This window comes from Hordeum vulgare, chromosome 4H (assembly GCF_904849725.1).
Source record: "Hordeum vulgare subsp. vulgare chromosome 4H, MorexV3_pseudomolecules_assembly, whole genome shotgun sequence".
NCBI lineage: Eukaryota > Viridiplantae > Streptophyta > Magnoliopsida > Poales > Poaceae > Hordeum > Hordeum vulgare.
The window spans coordinates 26,606,236-26,618,413 of NC_058521.1; the positions used below are offsets into that span (position 1 = coordinate 26,606,236).

Here is a 12,178-nt window from a genome sequence, read left to right on the forward strand (position 1 = left end):
GGTCACACCCCTACGACCATCATGCATAAAAAGTTTCAACGAAAATAATATAGAAAATCATGAGGATTCCAATCGTAAAAAAAATCTTTAAATCAAAGAAACATTAAATGTGGATTGAAAGGAGGGAAGTACGCACATGAATTCCCCCACATGAATGCACGCAATTGCATCCGAATATCTGATACCCCCATTTTTAATGGTCCGATACTAATTGGACAGATCCTCTGGCTTTCCATGCATTGCCCGATATAAATTCGACAGATCCTCTGACTTTCCATGTATAGCCTTGTGCTATAAATTTGTATCAGCACCGAATCAGGGGTTGTAGTAGAGGAAATCAATCAAGATCAAGGGGCAGTAGCAGACGAGACGGAAAGAGAAGCGGACAAAAAGAGTAAGCCTGCGACCCGGCCGCCCGCGCCACGCGCCCCTCCGACGTGGCGCGGCGGCCGTTCGCGCTCTCCACTCGAATCCTAAAACGCCGCCGAGACGCAGAGCCGCGGAGGCAGAGAGAGAGAGAGAGGGAGGCCGAATCGAACGAACCACGTGCGCCCTCTCCTCCTCCTCCTCTCGCCGTCCCACCGGAGGCAAGCGAGGTAATCTCTCTCTCTCTCTCCTCCTTCCTACATAATCGGTCGCGCGGCCTGTTCGTCGCGGTCGATTCCGCCGGGCGACGCGAAAGAAGAAGCCTTTTCGAGTTCTTTTTCCGCTGCGCGTACGAGCGATCGGCCGGCCGACGCATGTGAGCATGGCCCTTTCCTTTCCTCGGATCGCTCTGCCCCAGATTGGATCTCTTGTCCTCACCGTGTCTCCGAATTCCGGTAGATTTCCGTACCGGAGGGGCCAGGCCGAGCAGATATATATACAAGAGGAGAGGCAGCAGGCACGCCGGACCCAGTGCAGAGCCTTCCTTCCTTGTCTTCTCCGTCGTCCCGAAGGAAGAGCCGTCGACGGCGGCGATGAAGTACGTGTCCGGGCCCTACTTCGAGCCGGACTTCGATCCCGTCCTCGACCGCTTCGGCACCCCAGGGTACGTACGTGCGCACTGGCTGAGCTCTGACTGCTTGTTTGTTATCCTCCATCCATCCATCGACTTCTTCCTGACTGACGAGCGTGGGGTTGGGTGGCTGCAGGGTCGTCGTCGACAATGAGACGCGCGAGGACTGCACGCTCGTCAAGGTTTGTTACTTCCCTCCGATGAATCCAGTTGATTCGGTTGTTTGATTGATGATTGATTCTGGTCTCTCTGTTCTATTTCTGTCTAGGTTGACAGCGTGAACCGGGACGGCGTGCTGCTGGAGATGGTGCAGCTGCTCACCGATCTCGACCTCGTCATCTCCAAGTCCTACATCTCCTCCGACGGCGGCTGGCTCATGGACGGCAAGCACCGTCACCTTCCCTCCTCCTTCGTTTTTCTCCTCCGGCCGATTCATTAGGTCAAAAAAAAAACGATCATGGCTAACGAACGACGCTGAATTTTCTAATCTTCGTTTCGTTGGCCATGTCATGCAGTGTTCCACGTGACGGACCAGATCGGGTGCAAGCTGACGGACCCGTCGCTGCCGGGGTTCATCCAGCAGGCGCTCCTGCCGTTCCAGCGCTCCGGCAGCGGCCCGTCGCCCAAGTTCACCACGTGCCTCGGCAACGTGGTCGGCCCCGGCGGCCCCGACGTGTCGGACTGCGCCTCGCTCGAGTTCACGGTGCACGACCGCCCGGGCCTGCTCTCGTCCATCACCCAGGTGCTCGTCGACCAGGGCTGCCACGTCGCGTCCGGCCAGGCGTGGACCCACAGCGGCCGCGCCGCCGGCGTGCTCTACGTGACGGCCACCGGCGCCGACAGCGCGGCGCTGCACCCGAGCCGGTGGGCGCGCATCGAGCGGCTCGTGAACGCCGTGGTGGACGCGCGCGAGAACATGTCGGGCGAGCGGCGCTGGGTGTGCATGTCGGCCCCCGTGCGCGGCCGCGTCCACACGGAGCGCCGGATGCACCAGCTCATGCACGACGACGGGGACTACGAATCCAGCCCCGCCCCCACGCCCGTCGACGAGGAGCACTTCTGCATGGGCGACCGGGCGGCCACCGCGGCCAGGTCGGCGCACCGCACCGAGACGCGCGTCACCATCGACAACTGGGAGGAGAGGGGCTACGCCATCGTCAAGATGACGAGCAGGGACCGCCCCAAGCTGCTCTTCGACACCGTCTGCGCGCTCACCGACATGCACTACGTCGTCTTCCATGCCACCGTCGGGGCCCAGGGCCCTCTCGCCATCCAGGTAGGCACGAGCCTCCTTGTCTATATATGTGCCCGTGGCAATGGCATTACCTTACCATGCCACACCAGTGACTGACATTGTGGTGACCACGGACGCAGGAGTACTACATCCGGCACAAGGACGGGCGCACGGTGGACAGCTACGCCGAGCGGCAGAAGGTCTCCCGGTGCCTCGTTGCCGCGGTGGAGAGGAGAGCATCTCATGTGAGGCCCCATTAGCCATTTCTGTCCGTGTATATTTTGTTGGGTGCGCAATGCTGAGACGCCATGGCATGTCCTGCAGGGCGTGAGGGTGGAGGTGCGGGCGGCGGACCGGTCGGGGTTGCTGTCGGACTTCACCAGGACGCTGCGGGAGCACGGCCTGTCGCTGCTGAGGGTGGAGATCAAGCGGCAGAAGGAGGAGGCCATCGGCACCTTCTTCCTCGTCACGGACACGGGCGGCGAGGTGCGGCCGGAGGCGCTGCGCGCGGTGCGGACGAGGGTCGCCGAGATGGGCATCTCGCTCGACGTGGCGAAAGAAGCGTTTGGCTGGCCGCCGGTGAGGAAGACGAGAGCGCTGGCCCCGTCGCCCGCCGATCAGGAGAGGCCCAGGTACTCCCTGGGGAGCCTCCTGTGGTCGCATCTTGGGAAGCTCTCGAATAACTTTGGCTACATCAGGTCTTAGAAAATTGTTAGCCAGGCCAGTTGATTCACCGTTTGCATTCATGTGCTTTGTTGGATATGATATGAGGTGTCATCAGAAAAAGCAGTACAATTTTGTATATATACAAAGTGTAGTATCTTGTCATTACAAATACAGTTCCCGTCACCATTTTGTTCTCTATCTTTTTTCCTTTCTTATACTCTCTTCATTGCTAAATATAAGTCTTTTTAAAAAATTCACTATGGACTTATATACGAAACAAAATAAATGACACAGAGGAAGTACTTCTTATTTATGCGGTCCTTTGAACAATCAACCAACGAATGGAACTTTTTATTGCTGTGACTGGTAAAAGAATGCTTATGTACACAAGATTACCAATAAAATTACAAGCCATACGGCACCCCCACCCACTGCATATATTACCATTGCATCCAACCGGGCAGCTTAAAACCAAAATGGAGCCGCTCCCATTTCATTGTACAAAACTTACGTTCCATATTAACAAACAAGCAATTTCAACCGGTTCCCAGTTTTCAGGTTGGACTTGGCCCTGAATTTGCTCCATTTTCATTGCACAACTTCCCTTCTTCTATTGACAAACAAGCAATTTCGACCGGTTCCCAGTTTTCAGGCTGAAGTTGGCCTGGACTTTGGATGATGATCATTTTGTATCATCGTCATCCTCCAAATCACTGAATGACACATCTTCCTCATCGCCTATGAGAATGGTGGTGTGCCCAGCGAGGTCGGCCTCCTCGTCAAACCAGCCGTCTATGTCGTCATCAAATGTTTCTTGCATAACATTTGAGGCCTTGGTGCCATCCTCCCTCAGCTGCTCTTTGATGACTGTTTTGTCCACCACCGCAACTTCGGTTACTTGGATAGGATGTTTTTCAATCTCAAAATCTGTTATGGGGGCGAACGAAGCTCCATGTTGTCGCACAGATGGGAACGCCTCCATGACGTCCTTGGAGATGTCATCTTCTGAATGCGTTCCAAAGTCATCTCTATGGCGACGTAACTGCTCTGTTGCATGCTGCTTTGACTGGTGTTGCATAAGCATTGCTCTAGCTTCCACAATCTGCAAAAACAAGAACCCGGCTTAGCTTAACTGCTGGGGCATGCGTTACCTTGCATCATTTCAAGAACTAGACAATACCCCGCCCATTGCCGCGAGATCAGAGATTTAATTTCTAAATATTTTACACAATAATAGGTTTAACCTTTGAGATTTAAACTATGTTATGTAGAAACAAAAAAAGAAAAGAAAAAGTTGAATGTGTCATAAATGGAGTGAGGTGGCATTAAAAATGCATTCTGCATGTTGCATGGTAGACTCTCGTATGTTCAAATCGGGCGGAAGTTAGTGGACCAGGCTAGAAAAACAATTTGGATGATGTGGAAGCACGCATGTGCAGAAAAGTAGCAATAGCAATTAATGGCTTGTAGTGGGGTTTGTCTGTATAAGATATAGAGATACAGATATATTATAATGGAACACATGTGATGATAAGCCCGTATGAGTGTATGACATCTATCCAATCCCTCCATTTGGTGCACCCCAGGCCTTACTAGGCTACAAAGATTCCTCAATGATGAGGTTGGCTATAGATAGATATAGCAGACAATGCATTTAATCCACAACTTATCTAATTTTCAATATTTCTGATGTTGATTCAGTTACACCGAATTTTAACCACCCTAATGTAACACATCATCAATACAACATAACTTATCCTAGTCCAGAATCTGTTGACACCAGGATGCATGGGATGCTCCGAGAGGATATGCACTAGATATGAGCTATGCAATATCATTTTTTTTAAAGACGAACTCAGTTACTAAGAATATTTGTGATTTTATATTCTCAACAACCTCAAGATAACTCATCACAACCAGCCAAATGACACTATCGCGTATCAGCTGAAGAAGGTTGTGCAAGGAAAAGAGGACCTCAACTTGAAGATAAAGAGTGCATAGTTTCAGTTCTCTGCAGATGTTGTGTGTGCTTCAATGGTGTTTTGCTAAGTTATCAAAGAATCTCAAAGAAAGAACCGAGCAAGAAACTATCACACATTACACGTCGAGTCGTCGACTGACATGCTCGCTACCCTATTATGCGGCAGGATCCATAAGAAGACAGTGGCCTCAAGTACCCAGCTACTGATGTTGTAAATGCTCTCAATTGTAATTTTCTAGAAGACTAACTGTCATCATTCGCAATAATAACTGAATGCTGACAGTTGCTGACACCAAAACAAGTAAAAAAGGTAACATATGCGTTGGAATCCTAGGGTTTTTTCCTATGTTGATCGTTTGACTCGTAGGATTGAATCATATAGGATTTTCCCCTAAGGATTCCTTTGTACTACTACCTCCATTCCATTTTCAATGGTATAATTTTTGCTCCCGTCGCAGTGGCCCACGTTGGTTTAATGTATGGTCAAACTTAAATCTCGAAAAGTGCGGGTGCACTACATTATGGAATGGAGGGAGTATATTCCATAGAGATTGAATCCTTTGTTTATCCTGTGATGCAATCAAGAAAAAGCAAAATCATGTAGGATTCAAAAGGGCATGACATTGGAATCCTATAGTTTTTCTTATTCCCAAATTTTTGGAATCCTATGAATCGAAGAGGCCCTCTGAAGAGAATAGATCTAACAAGATAGTGTTATACATATTACATCGTCCAAAAAAAGAAATAGCATTGCATGGGTCTAATCTGTGGAGCTGGTCATGACAGTAGAATTGGATAAACTCTATGTTCTTGATTTGGATAAAAAAAACGTATGCCAACAGTTGTGCCAATTCATGGGAAATGGAATATCATAAATTATTACTGTGCCATGCATCTAACATTCGAATGCAATAGAAAAGAACAGGAACAATGTCATGTGTGAGATAACATGCCATTGCGGGCAAAGACCGGCTTCAAGAAAAACCTTTATCTATCTTAAGTTAGGATTTGCTTTATTTCCTTTGGATAAGATTTGTTTCCCTTTCTAAAACATTTAGATTGGCTTTCCTTCAAGTTAAGGTTAAGCTGAATTGAGTACCAGATATATATGGTGCGGGCTATGGTGCATCGCACCCCAACTCTCCCTCTCTTTCTCTCTTCTTCCTACTCCCTATCTACAGAAACTAAGTGCCTTATCCTTGAACAGTGCCAGAGCGTCAAGATCCTAGACCACACCCTGTCGTCAACCACAACCACATCCTAAGATTCAATCCACAGAGAACATGGCAACTGATTGTTACATATCATAGAAGAGCCATATTAAGAAACTGTAGTTGTGGCATGTTACGAACTGAATACCAGCCTAAGAAAGTGGAACTTGGCTAGCTTATGTTATAGCATGGGCAGTTCGTGGATTATTCTTCCTTTTTATAATATCTGGTATGGAAATACATATGTGATCAAAACAAGAAAGAAAGCCGCAAGACCACTTAATCATGTTAAAGACCCAGTCAACAGCAAGTACCGTGTAATCAGATAACCGTCAGAGATAATGGCTAATAGCAAGGTCACATATAACTTCACTACTTACTTCTAAGACTGCCTGGATTTTGGAACGATAGAGATTGCAAATAGAGATTGCAATGTTCTATGTATCAGGTGGAGAGAAAATTTACCTGTGGTGTGGACAAAAGTTCAGCATCATGCTTGTTCAGTCTGGGATGTAAAAGAACAAAATAAATTTTCCAAAAGCATTCTTCACTCATATGGATTGGGCATAGTTCAATCCGCAAAGCAGCTAATGTAGGAGCGAGGTGCCCAATAGCCAAGGCATGCTCTTGCTGAGCATCAGACATGTCAAAATCTGCAGGGGGTAAGAAGATTATTGAAAAGGTTAAGCAAACACATTCACATAGTCAGACTGATAGAAAAGATGAGGTGCAATTGATAGTTCCAATGGAATAGCATATGCACAGTTCCATTGAAACATACAGATTAAAGACATGCCTTTCCATCAGCACCATGTTAAATCAAGGCATAACTTAAAAATAAATGGTAGAGGGTTTCATAAAGTTTGACCATAACACATAAGCACCAGTGAAGAATGAAATTTCGTTGAACAATTTTGACCATAACCCATAAAATTTTCCATGAAGAATTGATGATCATAAACACAGTAGTGACGAATGAAATTCCAATGGAAAGGCATGCATCATTCGCAGACCCTGGGATGATTGAAATGTGAAATTAAATAGGCAAGGGGTGAAGAAATTACATGAGAATGGGCCATCAGACTCCTCTTCATCAGGTAGCAGGGGAAAGTCAAGCCAGGTTTCCGGGTGCCTGGCAATGTTGGTGGCGAATGTGAGGACCTCGTCGGTGATGCCAATCACATCCCACTCCTCCTCCACCTCCTCCTCCTCCTGCATCACCCTCGCCCGTTCCAACTCAGGGTCATCCACCTCCTCGTGCTCCTCAGGCCATACCTTGCCTGCATCCGCCTGATGTCTGACCCTTTGCTCCTCCCACTCATCCCTCACCTCGTCGCCATCCGCCTGATGTCTGGCCCATTGCTCCTCCCACTCATCCCTCGCCTCGTCGTCTGCAACCCCAAGTCGTGACATCTTCTCCAAGGCACGCCTCCCCTCGCCATCCTCCGCCCCATGCCTCACCTCTTCCTCATTCTCCAGCTTATTTAGCCTTGCAACATCCTCCCGCTCGTCGTTGACCGCCTCGAGCAATTCCTCATCTTCCCCGTCTTCAGGGGCGAAGAAATTGGAGGCCATGCTAGAGAACCCGGAGACGGCCTTGTGGCTCGAGATCCGCGAGATCCCGCTCCTGAACCTCCCGCTGATCTCGGAGAAGTCGCGCCGGATCCCGGCAATCTCAGGGGGCGTCCCCGCTGCGGCGGATTGACCCCCCGCGGACGAAGGGGGGGGCGAGGCCTCCCTGGGCGGGGGCGCGAGGAAGTTGGCGACGCCCCAGAATTGGCGATTTAGGGTTTTGGATAGCTCGGTGAGGTCCTCCTTGACGCCGTCCGCCGCGGCCGAGTGCGGCGGCGGCGGCGGGGGGGCGCGCGCGGAGGGAGGGGAGGCGACGGCGGCGGCAGCGTCGGGGTCATCGTCGGCGCCTGAGTCTTCCGGGATGTTGAGGGAGGTGGCTATGGAGCGGGCGAGCCATGACATCTCCGGCGATCGCCGGCTGGCTGACAGGGGGGAAGAGGGGAGGGACGGGCGGGTGGGTTGGGTCGGGTTGGTTCAATCGGACGGGACCCTTTTTCCGGCTTCGTGTTTCAAATGGACAGGTCCGGAGAAGAGACAAGGACGTGTGACTTGCTGAGTTATCACTCGGCCCGGCCATCGTCATTGAAGCTTTCTGTTTCATGAAAAAAATGCTCAAAGCATCGCGGGCAAAACGAAACTTTTTTAAGCTCTTGTCCTGTTTTTATAAATAAATAAAGCAACGAACAAAAAATACATCGTGAAGGATATAATATGATGGGAAGACCCTCTTACAAAGCAGATCAAAAGATACAACAAAAATCTAGAACAAGGCTAACACCTCGTCGAGGCCCGATCGAAGATTCCTAAGCTCCATGACCAATGGCGGAGGACGGACAAAAGTTGTGGTAGGACGGGCTTTGGTCACTCGCCACGGGCAATGCCGTCGTGTCGAAGCGTCGCCTTGCGCCCAGCCTGCGCCGGACAAATCAAGGTAGGGTGGTCGTGAGTCCTTGCCCTACTAAGTCCTCCGCCACTGTCCATGACAACGCCCCCAAGAGGGTGACGGCGCAAAGCATCGCCGCTGTCGAGTCTAAACACACGCAAAGGTTTTCACTTGAAGCCCTGACACAAGAACGAGATCCACGACGACGTCTTCAAGAAGCAAGTGGTGCCCACGCGCGTCGCCGTCGCCGGCGTCGGAAATGCGAAGCTTTCACTCGGACACTCACCTACACCACGAAAAGGAGTCCCGACCACCACCTCAAAAAGGGCCAACTTGTTCACCCTAGATCCGGGCACTGCTAGCGCAGACCTGAACCTCCCGCCACTACACCCCTTGTCATCCACACGACCGCAAGATGGAGCCACCACGGAGCCTGTCAAAAAGTCAACCGTGAAGCCCGCCGTCTGGAACCGCTGCCCGGACATCCATGCCCTTAGGCACAACCGACCATCCACATCACGGCCACCCGGCCGCGGTAGTAGGAGCGAAAGGGGCCTCCTTTCACTCCTAGCCCGGCATCAGCCACCGGGTCTGGGTCGGCACCTCCACAGTACGAGGTGCCCACGCGTGTGACCCCAGTCGGTCCAAGTGGATCGGGAGGAAACAAACCAGTGACTACCAACGGCCACCGCCGAGCACACTTGAACGCCCACATGTCCGTGGACATCGAGGCTGGTCCGTACAATGGCACAACAACGCCGAGAGAGCCAATCTCGGCCCGATGTCACAAACAGGCGCCAAGCAAGAAGGCATCCAACGCGGACCAAGTCAACCCCCATACATGCACCCCGTCGGACATCGTCCACCACCACAATCCAGTTCCGTGTCGCCCGCCAAAGACGCCACAACCCGAATCGCACCGCCACCAGCCAAAGCAGTTGCGCCGCCCCATCGCCTTCCACAAGCACCTCCCCGGACCACACTTGACCTCACCTATCTGTAGCGCCGGCTCTGACCTGCCTCGGGCCCAAATCAGGTCCGCCCAAGCACAGACCCTAGGTCATAGCCAACCCGGCGTACAAGTGTCGCCAGCATGAACCTAGGAGAGGGGAGCCACAACCTCCACCCGCCCCCGCCATCAAGCACAAGTCGACGTGCCACGACCATGCTAACGACCAGCGCCACCACCACGAGTTGCCCCTGCTCAGACCACCAACCTGAAGACATGGGAAGCCGCAACCGGAGGCAGCAGCCGCCACCCGAGGAGGAGCACCAACCAAGGCCAACCATCACCGACGGAGGGAAGCCCCGTGCCACCTGATGGGGTTGTCCATTAGGGGTAGGGCCATGGACCTGCATTCCAGGGCCCACCTAGTGAGGGAGTCTGGGATTAAGGGGTCCTCAGGAAGCTGACTAGTGTGCACCGGGCTGGCTAGGTGGGTCGTGTTGTTCAAGACCGGGTCGTATGCTGACCTCTAATCAGGAAGGAATGTTCCAAAGATTGGCGTGTACTCCCAGATTAGCAGGACTAGGTCGGCTCATATATCCCCGCTCATAGTCGGTAACTTGTAAACCCTAGGGGGCCTGGTGTCTATATAAACCACAGGGCCCTATCCGTGTAGAGGAGGCTGAATCATCTAGGGTTTAGCATATATGATCTCGAGGTATATCTACTCTGTAATCATTTTCATCAATACAATCAAGCGGGACGTAGGGTATTACCTCCATAGGAGGGCCCGAACCTGGGTAAACTACTGTCTCCCCCTTCTTCCTACAACCCATCGATCCAAGGTCCACATTGGTGCTTTCATTGAGATTTGCCGGTTTTGACACCGACATTGGTGCTTTCATTGAGATTTCCACCGTTGGATCGCTCAGAAGATCGATGGCTCACCTAATCATGAGTGACAAAATCAACAACGGGGCATCTTCGTCCCCGGGCAGGTTCTCTCGTTCAGCAGCATTACGCTGCGCGCACACTTAACCGGTCATCTTGGCCAGATCAAAGGTTTTGTCCCCGATCTGCAAACAAGGTTAGGGAATTTTGAATTCCCAACCAATCCGCGGAGCGATCTGGTCCCCGCAAAAATCCCGGCTTCGGCTCATGAGATCAAAAACCCAAAGCTTTAACTTCGGGTCCCGCGTCTGGCTATGTCCTCGGATCCCTCTCTTCCGAAGAGTCGGGCCCCAGATCGGACCTGACCTTAACGCTCGGATCACTACAAACGACATTCGCCGAACACGCCTCCCTCACGGAGGCCCCGAAGGTCAACTCCTAAAGCCATCCAACGATGTACCAAGACGAGCCCTCAGTGTTAAACAAGATACTTGGGCAGATCCAATTGTTGCACATCTCAACCAGTCTGACCTACTCGCCGTACGGCTCTGAATCAGAATATGAGAACTTTTACGGTCCACCCACCACACACTTGGTAGCTACCGTCGAAGATCTAACCGATGCATTAGACTATGGCTCCGAGGAGCTTGAGGGCATGGATGACGAGGCCGATTAACCCACTCCCACGAATACCAGACGATGGACTGCAACTTCTACTTGTGACGTCTACATGGTGGACACACCCGGTAACAACAGCGACCTCACCCTCACCCAAACAGTGACAAATCAGGGGAGGAGCCATCAAAGCACCGAAAGCAGCATAAGCATGCAGGCACTGGGGCAAATAAAACCCGAGAGGACCACGATAACCTCGGGAATCCAGAACATCGACAAGCGGATCCGAACAAGCCCGAGGAGCAGGACGACGCCGATGACATCAACAAGTCGGATGATGATGACTACTCCATCCCCCCCCCCGATCAACGACAACCCGGAGGATGAAGACTTTGTAGTTCCCGATGATCTTGGAGGTCGGGAAGAGTTTCGGCAGCTACTCCTAGCCACCGCACGAAGCTTGAAGGAACGACAACTCCAGGACAAACAAGATGCTATAAATAGCAGGTGGACCAAGGTACTGGCCGCCGAAGAAGAATACGGCCCTGGATGGTCGGATCAGAAGAAAAGTTACCCACGTCGCCGACTGCTGCCACAATTCGATGACGAGGCCTCGAAGCCCGCATCCCCTAAGCGCACAGATCACGACCAACCTGGCCGCCCGCCTCGAGGGTGTGACAAAGTGGCGGTGGACGCTGAACACTATCCCGGACCTCCCCGCGAAAAGGGGAAGGAAAAAGTGCACCCTCGACGCAGACACGACCTACGACACAACCTGGATAACAAAACAAGTCTCAATAGGTCCATTTACGGGTCGAGGAAGTACTGCCCCACTAGATGGGATGTAGAGCCACCTCAGGTCTCCTACTACACCAGAGACCTGGAATCAAACCAAACTTGACCCAAGGCCGATCTTTGGCACAAGATAGCGCGGACTAGAGGCGCCGCACACCCACTATGCTTCACAGATGAAGTAATGCAGCACCAGTTTCCGGAAGGGTTCAAATCCGTCAACATAGAGCAGTATGACGGGACTACAGATCCCGCCGTGTGGATAGAAGACTTTCTTCTCCACATTCAAATGGAAAGAGGAGATGATCTCCACGCCATTAAATACTTACCTCTCAAGTCAAAAGGGTCGGCACGACACTGGTTAAACAGCCTGCCAAAGACTCAATCGGA

The 12,178-nt window shown here is 51.7% G+C and overlaps 3 protein-coding genes across 4 annotated transcripts; 2 read left to right on the forward strand and 1 right to left on the reverse strand.

The window, feature by feature from the left end:
* The first annotated feature begins 438 nt into the window (after window positions 1-438).
* On the forward strand, window positions 439-1,531 carry LOC123447661 (ACT domain-containing protein ACR3-like). Of its 2 annotated transcripts, none has more exons than XM_045124280.1 (4): window positions 439-742; window positions 826-1,030; window positions 1,134-1,179; window positions 1,266-1,531. In XM_045124280.1, exons 2-4 carry the CDS (start codon window positions 960-962, stop codon window positions 1,434-1,436), a joined length of 288 nt encoding a protein of 95 aa, XP_044980215.1. In that variant the 5' UTR covers window positions 439-742; window positions 826-959; the 3' UTR covers window positions 1,437-1,531. The 2 variants fall into 2 exon arrangements, with proteins under 2 accessions (XP_044980215.1, XP_044980216.1); XM_045124281.1 differs by having other exon boundaries at window positions 439-596.
* LOC123447660 (ACT domain-containing protein ACR1-like) lies at window positions 1,503-3,121 on the forward strand (the record flags this gene model as incomplete). Its single annotated transcript, XM_045124279.1, has 3 exons — window positions 1,503-2,273; window positions 2,372-2,476; window positions 2,556-3,121. Coding segments are annotated over 3 exons (1,257 nt in total), but the record flags the coding sequence as incomplete, so codon positions are not given.
* A 97-nt stretch (window positions 3,122-3,218) lies between these two features.
* On the reverse strand, window positions 3,219-8,185 carry LOC123447659. Its single transcript, XM_045124278.1, has 3 exons — window positions 7,154-8,185; window positions 6,555-6,742; window positions 3,219-3,999 (listed from the first exon to the last, which is right to left on the reverse strand). The coding sequence occupies exons 1-3, from the start codon at window positions 8,061-8,063 to the stop codon at window positions 3,580-3,582; spliced, it is 1,518 nt and encodes a 505-aa protein (XP_044980213.1). The 5' UTR covers window positions 8,064-8,185; the 3' UTR covers window positions 3,219-3,579.
* Window positions 8,186-12,178: the final 3,993 nt, after the last annotated feature.